The sequence below is a fragment of the Canis lupus genome, chromosome X (genome assembly GCF_011100685.1).
Source record: "Canis lupus familiaris isolate Mischka breed German Shepherd chromosome X, alternate assembly UU_Cfam_GSD_1.0, whole genome shotgun sequence".
NCBI lineage: Eukaryota > Metazoa > Chordata > Mammalia > Carnivora > Canidae > Canis > Canis lupus.
Window position 1 is genome coordinate 41,247,755 of NC_049260.1, and position 19,838 is coordinate 41,267,592.

A 19,838-nucleotide genomic window follows, 5' to 3' on the forward strand; every position below is an offset into this window, starting at 1 on the left:
ATTATTACCCAGGAATCGATACATGAATGGCAGAGAAGTACACACACACTGTAGCAATGTCAGTTTCCTGTTTGTGATAATGTACTCTAGCCATGCAGTATGTAACCACTGGCAGAAACTGGGTAAAGGGTTAACATGAGACCTCTCTATACCATCTTTGCAACTCCCAGTAAATCTAAAATTCCAGAACCCCGGGATCACGACCCCAGCTGAAGGCAGATGCTTAACCACCCAGGCGCCCCCCAAAATAAAAAGTTTTAGCAAGCTACCAGTTTTATCCTCAGAAGGACTGGAGTAATGGGCACACCAGAAATGATCAGAGTGGTATCAAAAAGAGGCATTCATTTCTTCCCTATCAGCCTGCCTACCTACAAACCTATCAACCTATCACATGTACTGGGGACTCACTGCTTTATTCAATGGGTTATCCTCTATGGCTATCATTATTTATTTTCCCAAATTGTCCCAAATTTGGCCAGAGAGAGTTCCTTCAAGGTGGCTCCTGTGTTCTTTCCTCATGCCCCCATCTTTTGAGCACTTTTTTACTTTCCAGCACAATGAATTCTTCCAGGATCATTTTGTACTCTCTGCTCTACCCCTGGAGTTGGTCATTTCCCCAAGAAGCTCTAGTTCCTATTAGTGACTACTGACAAATCAAGGTGCACTCATTGTGCCTGGCATGTAATTGTACTTTCAGCAGTCAGAGCGAGGGATGTTTTTCCTTACCATAGAATGCCCAGCTAATCAATGTGGAAGAAATGATGGGATTAGAAAAATGTCATTAGGGAGACAGTGCTGTAATTAATTGTTACAGGCAAGAATCATCACTGGATGCTAAAAGCAGTGAACAAAAGCATGAGAAATAGGATATTTACATAGCCTCAAAGTATCTCCCCACAAAATAGTTATTAATTACATAGGGAAAGACAGTCATGTTGCAGTAGTTGACAGATGCCATCTTAGTCATGGTGATCAAAGTTAATATCAATAAAGGATAAATTGATACTGAGTGACTACTGACATGAAGCAGTGAGAACAACACAGCATTGTTTCTGTGATATTCCTGAGAAAAAAAGGAATAACCTAAGTTGAATTATGAGGAAGCAAGAGACAAATCCAAGTTGAGGGACATTCTTCCAAAGGGTCCATGTAATGAAAGTCAAGAGAAGGCTGAGGCACTGTTCCAGATTAAAGACTAAAGGGAAATGATAAGTAAATGCAATACATGAACCTGGATTGCATCCTGGATCAGGGGAAAATGCTATAAATGACCTTCTTGTGACAATTAGGGAAACTGTATATTACACATTGTATATTAGATAATTACACAACACGTGGTATGTTAGTATTATAACAATGTGAAGTTTCTGGATTCTGAAAACTGTACTGTGGTAACAGAAGAGCATGTCCTCGTTCTTAAGAGAGACACATTGAAGTATTTAGGAGTAAACGGGAACAGTGTCTGCAAATTGCTCTCAAATGGTTCAGAAAATAGTTTTAAATGTAGCTGTGTTTATACACATATACACATACAAACACATGCATAAATCAAGAACAGAATGAAAGCAAATGTGGCAAAATGTTAACAGGTGATTTTTTTTAAAAAAGATTTTATTTATCCATTCATGAAAGACAGAGAGAGAGAGAGAGAGAGAGAGAGAGAGAGAGGCAGAGACACTGACACTGGCAGAGAGAGAAGCAGGCTCCATGCAGGAACCCGATGTGGGACCCGATTCCGGGTCTCTAGGATCACGCCCTGGGCCGAAGGCGGTGCTAAACTGCTGAGCCACCGGGGCTGCTCAACAGGTGATTTTTGGATGAAGGGCATACATAGTTCTTTGTGATGTTTTTGTAACTTCTCTCTAATTTTAAAATTATTTCAAAACAATCAAAAGTAAAAAAAAAAAAGCGTTGGAATTCTTGGTAGAACATTTAGGTGAATATTTGTTTATTAGGCCTTGGGGTGGGTGAGGATTTCCTAAACAAGTGGGAAAACGAGTGGGAAAAGGTACTGAGTATCAAAGAAAAGATCTAATGATTTGACTTCGAGGAAATGAGGCCTCCTTCCCCTTGTTAGTGAATGTTCAGGGGCACCAAGCATGAAGGGAACTCATAGTACCTTCTCCACCACCAGCAACTCCTGGAGGCAGCTCCACAAGCACTGGCCCATGCCCAGCACATCTCCAACCACCAGCTCTCCTGAGCATAGCCCTGAGGGCTGCTGAGAGGAGCACCTCCACTTGAGCCCCTAGCAACACACCTGACCTATGCCCCCTTCATCACCCAGTCAACCAGGAGGTCAGGCTTGAGGGAAGCTCTCATTCTGACTGTCTGTCCTCCTGACCAGCTTGCCAGTTACCCCAGGATAGACCAGCAGGTGTGTGGGTCACCCAGTGGGGACGAACCACAGGGGGGTGGGGGGCAGGACCGGAGTGGCTATTTACCATCCAGGATGAAAGAATGAAAATATTCCATCATTTGACATCATTAAACATTTTATCACCTCCAGTGGCCCAAGCTGGTGGACAAAAGACCATTCTCATCTGTCTCTCTCTCCCTAGGAGTCACTAAAGCCATGTTCTCAGGGAAAGTACACAAAGACCGTGACAGGCATTATCAGCATTAACAGATACAAGATGAATATATACAAGGTTACTGCCCACAGATGCCCCTCTTTGATCCCTTTTCCCACAAAAAAAAAAAAAAATAGAAGCTTTGGGAGGGGGATTTTGGCACTAGAAATCTGGGTAGAAAGTTGCTAATACACACTCACCCAGATTCCAGCCTCACCTGCCACATATGAGAAGGTTGGATTTTCTGGCCCATTTCTACCATTGGAAGATGGCATGTGTGCCTACCACCACCAGGATCCTTACAAGGACTGCCTCATTCTAGGTGAGGATCCCCATTCTAGCTCCTCACGGCTCTCCAGTGACTCACACAGCACTGTCTCCCTTCAGGGTCATCTGAGCCAGCACACTATGTGCTTTTGTCCCCGAGGTGTGCTGGGATACTAGGATTGACCACACACTATCCATTGTGTCCCTGGCCATCTGCTCTGTCCCATCCTGCAGTCGGCTTAGGGCTCAGTATTCCCACTTCTGGGCTGCCCTTACTCCTGCCCAGGAACACTTCTACATCACCCCCTGTGATATGATCCTGCCCTTTTACACCCTGTCCTAGCCTTGAAGGGCTTCCATGGTGCTTACTAGGATGGCTGAAAGTGTGCAATGAGTTCTTGGCTCACTGTGCCCTCCCAACCCCCCGCCAGAGGTCAGATACCCAGCTTCTTTGTATGTTTGCCCTTGGCTGGTTGCCCTGATCTTTCCTGCTCCCTCTGACTGTTCTCCGTACCCCTATGCTCCTCCTTCTTGCTTTCCTGTTTACCCAGGCCACTCCTGTCCCTTACTTCTCCTTGTTGCTCCCTCTGCTGGTCCTTATTTCTTGTGTATAGTCCCCATAGTACTCTTCCTTGGTCTGTTTACTGTTCCATCTAAATGTTGCTTGCTCCTTCTGAGTGCCCCCTGGTCTCTTTCCTGAGTGTCCCTGGGTTCCTCTAACTGTTCCACACCTATTTCTCCTTCCCTTTGACTGCTCTCTGGTGTCTCTGAGTGTCCTGTGTTTCCTTTGACAGTTTTCCCTCTAGCTGATCCTTAATCTGTGGCACCGTTCTGATTGTGCTCTAGTCCATCTGGCTGTTCCCTGGTCCTGACAAGCTTTCCTTATTCCTTCCAGTTGACACAGACTGACTGTCCTTTGAGTCCCCTGACTGCTGTCCCATCCCAATTCTTCCCTGTGCATTTCTAAGACACCCTCACTTAATACTCCTGCATTTGGTTTCAGGGAAATCCATGCTTTGCAGAGAGCTGGTCAACCCGGCCGACCTGGCTCCTAGCCTACGCTCTTGACCACCAGTCTGCTAGTTCTGTACACTCCACTGTGCTTGATTATGCACTCTCACCTTCTCCATCACTTACATCATGTCTATTTGCTGGATCCTCTGGTTGTTTCCTGGGTAGGGTGACCAATTATCTCGTTTGCCCAGGACATTTCCTATTTTTGCACTGAAGTCCCACATCCCAAGAAACCCCTGTCACCCCAGTCCAGGGCACTCCAGTTGTTCCTCAACCTCTCCTCAGCTTCTGCAACTTACCCCCAGTGCCTGTTACATGGGGCCTCTGGCTGCTAACTAGCTTCAGGAATGGATATTATGCCTTCCAGCTGTTCTCTGGTCCCTCTAGCTGTTCTCTGGTCAGTCAGGCTGCTCTCCAACACCAGAAAAACTTTTAATGCTCTTTTTATTTTCCCCTAGCCCTTTGGTTAGCTCCTGGGATGTCTAGTAGACGCTCAGTGCCAAGTACAACTTTGCAGTTCCCTCTGGCTGTTCTCTGACCTCAGAGACTATTCCTTGTTCCATATGGCTCCTGATGTCCTCAGCTACTCCTCAACCTGAGAGGCCTTTCTCTGTCTTTCCAACTGTCCCATGGGTCTGTCTCCTCCTCACCCCTCCACCTGTTCTACAGCCTCAGCAGCTGGTCCTTGCTTCCTCTGGCTGCTATCCATCCCCTTCCCATTCGTTCCTATTTTTTGGTCCCCCATTACCTCTACCTTTCCCTATCCCCTCAGATTCTTCCCTAAATCCTGGTGCCTTGTGAAGTTGCTTGTCCCAAGGCTCCTGCCCAGAACACCAAACCTATCTGCTGTTCCCATTTTAGCCAAATCTTCTGTTTTCTCATCTCTCTGGATATTACCTGGTCCCTCTGCCTTCTGGTCCCTCCTATTTTGAGATCCCTCTGTTGTTCTTGGATCTGCTGGCTTTTCCCTATTTTCCACTTCCCCAGCCCCTGATGACTATTTCCTGGTCTCTCTGATGCCCTTGGCTTCTGGGCTTCTGTCTCCCGTTACATCAGTTCCATTGCACTCTCATCTGTCCCCTGGGCCCCTTGGCTATCCTCCATCTCCAGTAAGTGCACCATGGTCCCTTCAGCTGTTCCTCAGCCCTCTTTCTCTTACTGACCCTTCTGCCTATTTTCCAGCTTCAGCTACTATTTCCTGGTCCTGCTGGCTATTCCCTACCCCTCGGGACATTTTTATTTGTTCCTTGGTATCTCTGTCCATTCCTTGCTCCCTGACATCTAATGAAAAAACCAAAAACCTAACAAACAAATAAGCGAATAAATAACATTCAACAGGACCATTTCCATTTCTTCTTGCAAAGGTGTAGAGGTCTGTGGCTGGGAAGGAAAAGATGAATGGAGAAATATGCCTTGTAGAGGCCAGAATCTAGAATTTCCCACACACTGGCTGGGCAGGAGGCCACCTGCAGAAAGAATGGGGAGAACCACGTTGTTGTGGCCCCAAACTGTGGGTCTGTGATTGATATGATGCAGCAGAGCCTCAACACTTCCATAGGTGGAAGTGCACTATGGAAGTGGCTAGGCAGCCATTCGTTTACCATTCAATCCCCTTATACCTTTGACACAAATATAATCTCAGTGACTTAGGCAAAAAGATTTCAGCGCAGGAATTTTACCAAAGCAGTGTTAATCACAACAGAAACACCCTAAATGCACATACAGTGGATTGGTTAAATTAATTAAAGTTTATCCAAAGGATGTAATGGTGTGTGCTATGTGTATATGAAGAAAAAAATATTTAATGCCTAGAAAATCATTATAAACTGTCAAATTAAAAAGGAGGCAACCAAATACTGTGAATTCCATTTTTAAGCTTGACTTATAGGGCAGCCCGGGTGGCTCAGCGGTTTAGCACTGCCTTCAGCCTAGGGTGTGATCCTGGAGACCCGGGATCGAGTCCCATGCCGGGCTCCCTGCATGGAGCCTGTTCTCCCTCTGCCCATGTTTCTGCCTCTCTCTCTCTCTCTCATGAATAAATAAATTCAAAAAATCTTTAAAAAAAGATTAAAAAAATAAACTTGACCTATAGAATGTATATGTATATGGTACGTATGCACACCCACAGCCCCACACTTATGCCCACATACGTGCACGCATGCACATACAAAGGAAAAATCAACTGAAAGGAAAAAATAACTAAATTAACAATGGTTAATTTGGGGTAATGCTGGTATTACAAATAATGTTTTATTCTCTTCTACTTGTTTACCTGCATTTTCTAACTTTTTAATGAAAGGATGAAATAAGAAAAATCAAAATAATTTTTAAAGTTTAATATTATCCTAACGACCACATGACCCTGAGTCCCTGTGACAAGGAGCCCATCCCAGAGGTGACAGTATCCATAGGAAGGTCTGAAGAAGGGAGCTGTCAGGCAAGATCTGGCTCTCTCATTGTCTTCCCTTGTTTACAGATTCTCAGGGGGAACTTTTACTTATTTTTATATTTTAAAACATTTTATTTATTTATTTGAGAGAGAGGGAGAAAGCACAAGTGGGGCAGGAAGGGACAGAGGAAGAAGGATAAGCAGAGGGAGGAGGAGACTCCCTGTTGAAAAGGGAGCCAGACATGGGGGGGGGGGCGCCTCAATTCTAGGACTTGATCCCAGGATCATGACTTGAGCCGAAGGCAGACACCCAACAGACTGAACCATCCAGGCGCCCCACTTGAGAGGAACTTTTGGTGGGCAACTTGGTCTTGGCAGTGGTATGGTAAGGATGGAATACATATTCAGGAGGCCTGGTTCCAGTCCAATGCTGTTATTCACAATCCAAGAGGCCTGGGCAAGTCATGCCCCTTCTCAGGCCATTTTATCACCTTTGAAAGGAGGAGGAAGAACTAGAAGGACCTTGAGACTATTGTCCTATTATCCTGCCATTCTCTCAGTTCCAGAGGAAAGGGATTTTTCTGCCCTAGATCAGGATAGAGGAGAAATCAGCAAATCCCCAGAGAGAAGGGGGAAAGGAGGCTGGAGTGGGGGATGGGATCAGCTGAGCATCTGCAAAGAGCCAATGGAAAGTGCAGGGCCTGTGCTGGGGGTCAGGGGTAGCATCTCCTTGGGTACGACTCCAGATGTGGGGTGACACTCCCATCCCACATGTCCTCCATCAGCCACATCACATGTCCATTGAAACACACAGGGCTCTGGATGTGGTACTCACACAGCAGAAAGATGGTGACCTGGTAGCCTGGAATCTGCCACTTCTGTGACCCATCTTCCCCTTCCCTGAGGCCCTGGTGACAGGTCAGGGTTGTCTCCTCAGAATGAATTCCTGTCCCTGGAGTCCTCTCCCTCCTCACCTCACACGAGCTGCCATGTCCCTCTGCAGCCAGGACCGAGGACCACTGGGGAGCACTCCGGTTAGCTGACATGTTCCTGCTGGGCCTCAACTCCCAGGCTCTCTTGATGATGACTCTGCTCTCTCTGGGAGCCTGAAGTCAAGGGTGCACCTGTGGACTCAAATCAGCTGCTGGGGCTGCAAGGTAGGTCCTATAGCCTCTACTATGGGGTCTGGCCCAGGCACTCCGCAGAGACTCCAAGAAACCCTGGAAAGCCAGTGTCCATGTGGTCAGTCATTCAGCACTCACCCCCACAAATCCTTCCTGGGGGCATCAAGGGGGCAGCTCTCTGTGCTGGATACTGTGAAAGAGAGAAGTTCGGTAAAACCAACACCAAGTATTAGTGTATAATATTAAACAGATACTCATAAGGCTTGGTAGAAAATGAATGAGGGTTTGAATTCCAGATCTACTACGTTCTAGCTAGCATCTGGGGAAGTCACTTTAGTCTGAGTTTCTTCATCTTAAAACTGAGGATGAAAACACCTGTCTCATAGGGTTGTTAGAATTAAATGATACGATGCCTCTTAAAGTACTCACTCCTACTTGGTACCTGGAACATACTCCATTGATATTAAATGCTGTTATTATTACAAGGTGCAAGGCAGGTACCTCATTTAACTTTCAAACTCATCCTGTGAACTAGATATTCTATTATTATTATTTCCATTTACTATCAGTAGAGATGTTCAGACATATTAAGAAATTTTCCCCAAGATCACTCAGATTAGGGGAAAAGACAGGGACTCCAATGCAGGAATGCCTGGTTCCAAGCTACATTTTCTTAACTACTATGCCATATGGTACTCTGTGCATGGCAGAGTCACAGAAAACATGATTTCTATTTCCTGCTGCCCTTAAAGTGCTCTAGCTAGGAGTGATCATGTCATATGTGCATAAACTGAACTTTCGTATAATTCAGTGTATGTTCTGGGCAATTTAGAGAGCCCACCCTCTTCTGCCATAGACGAAAACATAAACTAAATGCCTCCCTTGCTCAACTCCCATCTGGGCCCTGAAAACCAGCATGTCTGTATGGGCTCCTAAATCAGTAACCCACACTGCTTGACAAAACTGTGTCCCAGATGGTACCAGCAACTGGTTTCCATAGGCTCCTCAAATAATCACCAACACAGGCAATACACCCTCAATAGAAAACCAACCAATGATCTATTCAGTGCCCTTTGGGGATCCCATAACTCACAGCCTATATATAGAATTAGTGACTCCCGTAAAACCTCCCATAGTAGTCTGTCACATACTAACTCACATAGTCCTGCATTTACCGATATTCACAGGTCCCAGTCAATGATTTGGATAGGGCCACCAAAATTGACTCCCCAAAACTTGTAATCCCAGGCTTGCAAGCAATCATTCGCTACCTCAGTGTTCCAATCAATAACTCTCATAGGCTAATCAATGACTTCAATGCTAATACTTGCATCTCCAACTCTCAGAAAGCCTCAAGAATTTCCCAAGACTGTCACTCACTGCCCCAGTATGAATCACATCAATAGGCTTTAGATTATCTAATCCTATTGGACCCTACCTCATTGATCCTTCCCTACAGAAATCCCCCAATCCTTGACTCCAGAGGAACCAAATCAACCCCAAATCTGATTTAGCACTGACTTTAAAGAATAAAGGAAAACCTGAAACACTTCCAGGAAAACAACATGGAAAGGGCTCACAATGGCACTGGACTTTTTGTTTGCAGTGATAGGAATCATATTAGAAGAAAATACCTACAAATTACTGAGAGAAAGGGGCTTAGGGCTGAGAATTTTAAACTCATCCTAGCTAAATACTAATCTTCTGTCAGAGTAAAAGACAACTTTAGACATTATATTAAGTCTAAACATTAAGTGCCACAATTCCTATCTCAAAAGAATACTCAAGAGACTAGTATAAGCAATTATAAATTGAATAGTTACAGAAACCTCAAAATCAGAGGATAGCAGTCTTGAGAAATGATTCTTGTAATATATAGTTACATATGAAAACAGAAAAATAATGTATTTGGGCATATGGAATAAATAAAATTATTACTAAGTGGAAATTTTAAAACACCCTGGAAAAATCTACTGAGTGATAGAGTAGTGAAGGCAAATCACCTACCTCTATTACTAGATCCAAAGACTATTACAACATTATTGGACCTAAGAATAGAGAAATATAGATAATTATATTTGTAAGGAAGGTGAAGGCAACCACTAGCAGAAATTGATAAAAATAATCAAAATTCCAAACTATCAGAATTCCAAGATAATGAGAACCTAGAGGGGAATTAAAAGAAATGTGACCACACCAGCAAAAATAGGAAAAGGAAAGAGTGGAAATATAAATCAAGTAAAATAAATAGTAAACATAAAATAATAGAAGGCACAAAATTTACTATGCTACAATTCAACTAAATTGAATGAGCTGAATCCTGCCATAAAAGATAACGGCTTTGGGATTGGTTAACAACAACAAAAAAATACAGGTGCCACACATTTAAAACACAAAGACAAAGATGTGAAATGAAGCACTGGAAAGAAACATGCCATGCCATTTACCATTCTTTGTGTTATGGCTGGCACTCATTATGTCTTAGTTATGAAAACCTTGCCTACCTCAGGGTCATAAAGATGTTTAATGTTTTCTTCCAAATTTGTATTGTTCTATCTTTCACATTTATTTATAGCCTTCTTGGGAAGGATTTTGGTATATGTATGTGTTACGGTCAAGATTCATTTCTTCCATATGTATATCAAGGTGATCTAGCATAGCTTATTGAAAAGAGTATCTTTTCTCCACTGCTCTGCAGTGTTGGTTTGTGATTATGTGGAGGTTCATTCCTGGACTCTGTTTCCATTGGTCTGTTTGTCTATTCTTGGACCAATACTACAGTGTCTTAATTAATGTGCTTCATATCAAGGTTTGATATCTTGAGCCTGACTGGCTCAGTAGTTGATTGTCTGCCTTCAGCTCAGGTTGTGATCCTGGGGTCCTGGGATCGAGTCCCACATTGGTCTCCTTGCAGGGAGACTGCTTCCCCCCCTGCCTATGTCTCTGTCTCTCTCTCTGTGTTTCTTATGAATAAATAAATAAAATCTTAAAGTTTTGATATCTGGTAGAATAAAAGGTTATTAAATTAGACTACACTAAAATTAAAGACTTTGGTTCACCAGAAGACAAAATTAAGAGTGAAAAGGCAAATCCCACAGTGGGAGATGACTGTAATACTAGTATCTGACAAACAATTCATATCTCAAATACATCAAGAATTCCTAGAAATCAATAGAAACAATAAGAAGAGTAAACTTCTTATTAGGAAAGAGACATTTCCCAAAGATATGCAAGCAGCAAATAAGCATAGGAAAAGATGCTCAACTTCATTAGTTAGCAAGGAAGTATAAACTACAATCAGATCATCCTTCTTATCTACCAGAAATGGTTCAAATGAAAATGATGGAAAATAACCAAGAGAGCTAGTGAGGATATGAGCAATAGAAACTCAATATATTGTTTTTGAGGAGCATCAAACAGTACAAAACTTTATAAAACTGTTTGATGTTATCCACAAAAGCTGAACACATGCAATAGCCTGTGAGCTAGCCCTTCCACTCCTAAGAATATACTCAGGAGAAATACGAACATATACTGACTGAAAGACAAGTATGATGATGTTGAGAGTGGCTTTATTCAAAACTGAAAATTATGCAAATGATCATCAACATCAGAATGGATAAACAAGTTGTCCTATATTCATACAAGGAAGTACCATACAGTAACAAGAATGAGCAAATTGCCACACACGACAGGCATGAATTTCATCTCATGAATATTATGTTGCCCAAAGAAGCCAGACCCAAAGAGCAATGAATCAATACAATATGATTATGTTTATATAAACTTATTTTTATATAATTTATATGATTTAAAAATTTTTTTTTTATTTATGATAGTCAGAGAGAGAGAGAGAGAGAGAGGCAGAGACATAGGCAGAGGGAGAAGCAGGCTCCATGCACCGGGAGCCCGATGTGGGATTCGATCCTGGGTCTCCAGGATCGCGCCCTAGGCCAAAGGCAGGCGCCAAACCGCTGCGCCACCCAGGGATCCCTAATTTATATGATTTTATATAATTTATATTATAATTTTTATATGATTAAAAATATAATTTATATTAAAACTATATAAAATTATGTAAAAATTAAAAAATATAAAAGACATGTAAAACTAATCTACGCTGTTAGAAGTCAGACTGTTGGTACCCCTTGGGAGGAAGTTAGTGATTGGAAAGGAACACAAGGGGGTGTTTCTTGGGTGCTAGTGATGTCCTATTTCTAAATCTAGGTGGTGGTTATGCATGTTCGCTCAGTCAGTTAAAAAAAGACATCAAGCTAAATGCATAATCTGTGCAGTTTTCTGTATTATGTCATAATTAAATAAAGACTTTATACAATACACTGGACAAATGTAAGAAAATGACAGCACATCTAGAAATATAATTATTGAGGTGGAAATTAAGTCCAAAGCACTCAATAGATTATCAAAGGGATCCTTTTTATTTTATTTTTTATTTATTTTTATTTTTTAAAGATTTTGTTTATTTATTCATGAGAGACACAGAGAGAAAGAGAGGCAGAGACACAGGCAGAGGAAGAAGCAGGCTCCATGCAGGGAGCCTGACGTGGGATTTGATCCCGGGTCTCCGGGATCAGGCCCTGGGCTGAAGGCGGTGGTAAACCGCTGAGCCACCCGGGCTGCCCCAAGGGGTCCTTTTTTAATAATAAAATATATAACAAAGAATTACAGAAGCCTCTGCATAAATCCATAGGGCCATTCAATATATACAAATAAAACCAGCACAAATGTACAAAACCGCATAAGGTCTTAAAAATCAGGGATGCCTGGGTGGTTCAGTGGTGTGATCCCGGGGTCCTGGGATCAAGTTCTGCATCAGTTTCCCCACAGGGAGCCTGCTTCTCCCTCTGCCTGTGTCTCTGCCTCTCTCTCTCTCTGTGTCTCTTATAAATAAATAAGATCTTTTTAAAAATCATAATTATAGGGACTCCCTCTTCTGGAGATGGGAGTAGGTATTAGTTAACCTATTCTTTCTGCTAAATACAACTAAAAATGTAGACATTATATATAAAACATAGGAAGATTCTGAAAGGTGGAGTGAAGAGGACAGATTGGCTGGTGATCCTGAGACCTCCAAAATGATGTGGCAGTGAGTTCTCTGGGTTTTCTTTTAGCCTCATATATCCTAGACTTGGTGCTGGAGAAGCCAGCAACCTAGAAAGGCCAAAGGGTACAGACAAAAACTGCCCCAAGAAAAGCCTGCTCTCTCTAGTCAAAGGACCAGGAAAGAGGCAGCCTACCAAGACAGAAAACTTTTAGACAATGATGGCTCTACTCAGGCCAAATACCACAAAAACCACTGGAGGCCCACCACCATTACTAATAGCAAAGGCCAAGTGGAGAGCTTAGACTTCCACCCTTGACAAACTATAAGAAGGTATCCCCAGCCCCTCTACCCCCTGCCCAGGTGGTATCGGAGAAAGCCCATTAGGGTGCTGGAGCTTTCTTCCTTGCTGCCTCCTTCCCCTCACCCTTTGGGGACAGTGGAGATGATGTGGGGAGTGTGGGCTTCCACCCTCACCCAGAAATGACAGTGTCTTTCCTCCTCCCCACTGACTGATGTCAGGGGAGGCCTATGGGAGCATTCACCAGGGCACAGCAGTAACAAGGGCACTTCTGCCAATAGTGTCAATGGACATCAAATGGGAAGCAGTGACAAGGTACCCCTCTCCCTCCCAGTCAGGGTGATATCAATAGAGGCTTAGTGGGAAGCATGAACTCCTACTCCCACTAGGCAATAAAAAGGAGCCCATCCTGGGGCACCTGGGTAGCTCAGTTGGTTAAGCGTCTGACTCTTGATTTCGGCTCAAGTCATGATCTCAGGATTGTGAGATCAAGCCCCGTGACAGGTTCCAAGATGGGTTTGGCGCTTGCTTAAGATTCCCTCTCCTTCTCCCTCAGCTCCTCCCCTCACCATTAAAAAAAAAGACACCCCCCCAAACAGAAGAACTTGGACTTCCATCTCCACCTAGCAGTAATGAATGAGGTGACATCTCCCTTTACCAAATGGAGCTCTGTCAAGGGAGGCCTATTAAAACACAAGAGTTAAATAAATTACAGAGCCTCTTAATGTAATACTCAAATGTCCTGAACATAATGAAAAATTAGATGCCATACCAAGAACCAGGAAAATCTCAACTTGAACGGGAAAAGACACGAAGGAGATCCCAACACTGAAATAACACAGATGTTGGAATTATCTGACAAGGATTTTAGCTTTTTAAATATAATTTTATTACTTTTTAAAAGATTTATTTATTTGAGGGGGGAGGGGTAGAGGGAGAGGGAAAGGCAATCCCAAGCAGACTCCCCATCAAGCGAAGAGCCTGATGCAGCACTCAGTCACATGACCCTGAGATCATGATCCCAGCCAAAATCAAGAGTCTGACACCCAACTGACTGAGTCACTCAGGCACCCCATCTGACAAGGATTTTAAAGCAGCCATCATAAACATGCTTCATTGGCCAATTATGAAAAATTTTTAACACAAATGAGACAATAGAAAATCTCAGCAAAGAAATACAGGCATACCTAATTTTATTGTGCTTGCCAGATATTGAAGTTCTTACAAATTGAAGGTTTATGGCAACTGTCAAGTAAGTCTACCAGCACCATTTTTCCAATAACATCTGCTCACTTCATGTCTCTGTGCCACAATTTGGTAATTCTTGTAATATTCCAAACCTTTTCATTATTATTATACTTATTATGGTGACCTGTGGTCAGCGATCTTTGATGTTACTATTATAATTGTTTTGGCACCATAAACCATATCTATATAACCAGACACAACATTCCCTTAAGCCAAAGCCTAATCCAGATCAAGGCCCTAATTCTCTTCAGTCCTCTGAAGGCTGAGAGAGGTGAGGAAGTTGCAAAAGAAAAGTTTGAAGCTAGCGGAGGTTGGTTCATGAATTTTAAGGAAAGAAGCTGTTTCCATAACATAAGGTGAAATCGCAAATGCTGGTATGGAAGCTGCAGTAAATTATCTAGAAGATCTAGTTAAGATAATTAATGAATGTGGCTACACTAAACCACAGATTTTCAACATAAATGAAACAGCCTTCTATTAGGAGAAGATGCCATCTAGGACCAGAAGGAAATGGCACATTTTTCAAGTGCAGAAAGAAAAGAATTGTTAGGGGGAGTTGGGGGGTGGGTGGCGAGAAGAAAACTGTTAGCCTAGAATCCTATACCCATAGAAAATATCCTTTAGGAAGGATAGAGCTGTCAAGATATTTTCAGATGAAAGAAAACTAAGAATTTGTTACCAGCAGACGTACCATAAAAGAATGGCTATAGGAAGTTCTCTAACCAGAAAGGAAATGATAAAAGAAGAAATCTTAAAATATCAGTAAGGAAGGAAGAACATGGAAAGAGGGAAAATATAGGTAAATATAATATGCTCTCCTTCTCCTAAGTTTTCTAAATTATGTTTGACCATTGAAGTGAAAATTATAACACCACCTAATGTGGTGCTCAGTGTATGTAAAGGAAGTATTTAAGACAATTATTTATAAATAGGGGAGGATAAAGGGACATGAGGTAAGGTTTCCACACTTCCTTGGAAGTGGTAAAATGATACCAGTGAACTCTGATAAGTTGTGTATATATTACATGATACACAGAATATCCAAAAAAAAGCTATATAAAGTAAGATTCCCCTGAAAACACTAGATAATCAAAATGGAATTCTTTAAAATGTCCAAATACCCCAAAGAAGGGCAAAAAAAGAGAGAGAAACAAAAACAGAGAGAACAAATAGAAAACACAAAATATGACAGATCTAGATATTAACATACAAATAATTACATAAAGTATAAATGGTATAAATGTACCACTTGTAGACAGAAATTAGCAGATTTGATCTCAAAAATCATGACCCAATTATACACTGTCTGCAGGAAACATGCTTCAAATATAATGATATATGCAGGTCAAAAGTAAAAGGATGAAAAAAATATATCATGCAAATGTTGATTAAAAGGAAGCAGGAGTGGATTTATTAATATTGGATAGAGTAGACTTCAGAGTAAAGAAAATTACTCTGGTACTGACAGGGACATAACATAATGATAAAAGGGTCAGTCCACCAAAAAGACATAGCAATCTTAAATGTGTATGCATCATGCAATAGAATTGCAAAATATATGAAGAAAATTTTGATAAAACTGAAAGGAGAAATAGGCAAAATCACAATTACAGTTGGAGACTTCAATACCCTTCCTTCAACAACTGATAAAACAACTAGACAGAAAATCAGCAAAGTTGTAAAAGAATTCATGAACACCTTCCACCAATAGGATCTAAGTGACATTTACAGAACATTCCACCCAACAGTAGTAGAATACACATTCTTTTAAAGTGCCCACAGGAAAAAAAATAAAGTGCCCACAGAAAATACATCATTTGGCCATATCCTAGACCATATAACAAACCTCAACAAATGTAAAAGAATTGAAATCAGACACAGTATGTTCTCTGACCACAATGGATGAAACTAGTAATCAAAATAAAAAGGTAACAGGAAAATCCCCAAACACTTAGAAACTAAACAATATACTTCTAAAAAACTCATGGGTCAAAGAAGTCTCAAGGGAAATTTAAAAAATACACTAAACTGAATAAGGGGTATATATACCCTCACCCCTTGACCATATAAGAATGGTCTTTGGGCCTGGAACACTTACTTACCAAGAGACCAAGAACCCACACAGCCTATGTTGGGCTATTGCCTTGTGTGGGAATATTTTTTCCTTACTGCAGACTCAATGTGTGCCATTTTTTTTTCTGCCAAAGTTTGTACATCAATGGCCCTTAGGCATGCCCCTAGCTTTCAGTATTTCAGTCTCCATAGTGGGGGGTGGGGGAGTCCTTCCACTGCAATGAGAGGGTTGTGATTAGTATCTTAGTTCAGTTTAATTTATATTTCCTTGCTAACTAATGGAGTGAAGGATCTTTTCCTATGCTTACTTGCCATTTGGCTAGCTATAAGGAAAGGATGCACTATGGATGCTGATCTTGCTCTGTCTCTTCTCTATTCAAGTAAAGCATTGTTCCATTCAGTGTTTCACTGTGTTGTGTTTTCCTTGGTGACTTTGATACCAAGATGCAGTGGGCAGAAGTGTTTGGAGTCCTCCCCTGGAATTTGATAACCAGTGCACAATACTCTGCTCCATAAACTAAAGCAGTCCTATAAGGAAAATTTATGGCACTAAATGTTTACATGTGAAAAGAGAAAAAGCCTTAAGTCAATAATCTAAACTCTCAAGAAATTAGAAAAGAAGGTGGGGGGGTCTGGCTGGCTCAATTGATGGAGCATGCAATTCTTGATCTTGGGGTTTTAAGTTTGAGCCCCATGTTGGGTGTAGAGATTACTTAAAAATAAAATTTTGGGCAGCCCGGGTGCTCAGTGGTTTAGCGCTGCCTTCAGTCCAAGGCCTGATCCTGGAGACCCGGGATCAAGTCCCATGTTGGGCTCCCTGTGTGGAGCTTGCTTCTCCCTCTCTCTCTCTCTCTCTCTCTCTCTCTCTCTCATAAATAAATAAAATCTTTAAAAAAATAAAATAAAATCTTAAAAAAAAGAAATTAGAAGAATATAATAAACCCAAAACCTGTGGAAAAAAGGACATAAGAAGAGTAGGAGCAAAAATCAATGGAATTGAAAACAACAGAAAAATACAATAAACCAAAGGGCTGGTTTTCCAAAAAAATAAATAAATAAATAAATAAACAAGCCTCTAGTAATATTGACAAAGAAAAAAATTAGAGATACAAATGATTAATATTGGGAATGAAACAGGGGCTATCACTACAGACTCTGCAGATATCAAAAGAATAATAATGGAATACAATAATAAATTTGACAACTTTGATGAAATGGACCAATTCCTCAAAAAGTACAAACTATCACAACTCTTCTAATATCAAATAGTTCATCTGAATGGCCTCACAACTATTATGGAAATCAAATTTGCAATTTGAAAAATAACTCTTTTTTTAAAAAAAGATTTTATTTATTTGAGAGAGAGAGCCAGAGAGAGCACGAGCAGAGGGGGAGGGCAGAGGGAGATGGAGAAGCAGACTCCTTGTTGAGCAGGGAACTCAATGTGGGGCTCGATCCCCGGACCCCAAGATCATGACCCAACCCAAAGGCAGATGCTTAACCACCTGAGCCACCCAGGTGCCCCTAAAGAACAACTCTTGAAATATAAATCTCTAAGCCAAATGGTTTCACTGGAGACTTCCACCAAATTTTCAAGAAGAATTAACACCAATCCCGCACTATCTCTTCCAGAAAATAGAAGAGGGAATTCGTGCTAACTCATTTCCTAAAGCCTGATACCAAAAGTAGAGTACAAAAGTCACATTCTTGATGTGCTAATGTTTTCCCACTGAATTATACATGGTTTGCATAGTAAATTTTGCACATTTTGTCATCACCTGCATTTGAAAATAGGGTGTTTCTTGTTGGGGATGCCTAAGTGGCTCAGTTGGTTGTCTGCCTTTGGCTCAGATCATGATGCCAAGGGTCCTGTGAGTCCTGCATCAGGCTCCCTGCAGAGCAAGGAGCCTGCTTCTCCCTGGGAGCCTGCTTCTCCCTCTGCCTCCCTCTCTCTGTCTCTCAGAATAAATAAAATATTTTTAAAAAGGATGTTTCTTGATGAACTATTCCATTTCTTAACCAAAAAAGTATAAAAAACCCTACAGACCAATATTCTTCATGAGCATAGATGCAAAAATTCTTAACAAATTATTACAAATATAATTTAGCAATATACAAAGGAAATTTTTTAAAAAGGTTTTATTTATTTATTCATGACAGACACAGAGAGAGAGGCAGAGACATAGGCAGGGGGAGAAGCAGGCTCCCCGCAGGGAGCCCAATGCGACACTTGATCCCAGGACCCCAGGATCACCACCTGAGCCAAAGGCAGACACTCAACCACTGAGCCACCCAGGTGGTCCACAAAGGGAATTATATACCATAACCAAGTGGGGCTTATTCCAGGAATGCAAGACTAGTTCAATATTTGAAAATCAGTCAATGCAATCTACCATATTAACAAGCCACAGAAGAAAAAAAAAAATCACATGATCATATTAATTGAGGCAGAAACATGTTTTCACAAAATCCAACAGCCATTCATGATTTAAAAAAAAACTCTTAGAAAACCTGAAATAAAGGTTAAATTTGTCAACTTGATAAAAATAAGATCTACAAAAAAAAAAAAAAACCTATAACTAGCATTGGGGTGCCTGGGTGGCTAAGTAGGTCAAGGTCCCAGGGTCCTGGAATTGAGCCCCATGTCGGCTCCCTGCTCAGTGGGGAGCCTGCTTTTCCTTCTTCCCCCTGCTTGTGCTCTCCCTCGCTATCTCTTTCTCTCTTTCTCTCAAATAAATAAATAAATAAAATCTAAAAAACCTACAAAACTATAACTAACATCATACTTAATAATGAGAGACTGAATGTTTGCCTCTTAATATCAGGAACTATACAAGAATGTCAACTACCACTACTCTTATTCAATATAGTAATGAAAATTTTAGCCAGTGCAATAAGGCAAGAAAAAAGAACAAAAGGCATAGAGATTGATTGAAAAGGAAGAAATAAAAACGGATCCTATTTGCAGATAACATGATGGCCCAGATAGAAAATCCCTAGGACCCTACACAAAAACCTCTAGAAGTAATAAGTGACTTCAGCAAGGTTATGGGACACAAGAACAACATGTAAAAATCAGTATTTTTATTTACTACAAATGAACATGATGAAACAAATGCACAATACTTTACATCACTCAGAAAGTAAAATATTTAGGTGTAAATGTAACAGAACATGTATAGGGGTTACATGTGGAAAACTAGAGAATGTTGATAAAAGAAGTAAAAAACATCTAAATATCTAAATAAATGGAAATACTGTATTTATGGTTGGGTAGCCTCACTGCAGTAAAAATATCAATTCTTCACAAGTCAATATATAGGCTTAATAAATTCCTATTAAAATCTCAGTGAGAATTTTTTTGTAAATATAGGCAAAATTAAATTTATATGGAAGGACAAAGGATCTACAATAGCTAAAACAATTCTGACAAAGAATAAAGTGGGAGAAATCAATTTACCTGACTTCAAGGCTTTTTATTTAATTACAGGAATCAAGACAATGTGGTACCAATGAAAGGACAGAAACATAGATCAATGAAACAGAAGAGAGGGCCGAGAAATAGCCCCACACAAATACAGCCAACTAATTTTTTTACAAAGGTGCAAAAACAATTCAATGGATGAAGGAGTCTTTTCAACAAATGGTGCTAGAGTAATTGGATCATTCATAAGGAAAAAAACAAAATAAATTTCAATCTAAATGTCACACTTCACAAAAAATTAACCGGAGGGGCGCCTGGGTGGCTCAGTCAGTTAAGGGTCTGCCTTCAGCTCAGGTCATGATC

General features: G+C 41.1%; 1 protein-coding gene across 11 annotated transcripts in view; it reads right to left on the reverse strand.

Annotated features, from left to right (window-relative positions):
• ZNF41 (zinc finger protein 41) overlaps positions 1 to 19,838 on the reverse strand; it is a 41,271-nt gene that overhangs the window by 13,414 nt on the left and 8,019 nt on the right. For 3 of the 11 annotated variants that reach the window (XM_038587248.1, XM_038587251.1, XM_038587249.1), the window contains exons 2-3: positions 9,375 to 9,415; positions 7,218 to 7,557 (exon numbers count right to left, since the gene is read on the reverse strand). The exons of 5 other annotated variants lie outside the window; for them this stretch is intronic. In XM_038587248.1, the coding sequence (XP_038443176.1) occupies positions 7,218 to 7,289 (72 nt within the window). In that variant the 5' untranslated portion in view covers positions 7,290 to 7,557; positions 9,375 to 9,415. The remainder of the gene's footprint in view (positions 1 to 7,217; positions 7,558 to 9,374; positions 9,416 to 19,838) is intronic. 3 more of the 11 variants (XM_038587247.1, XM_038587252.1, XM_038587250.1) reach the window with 1 other exon arrangement.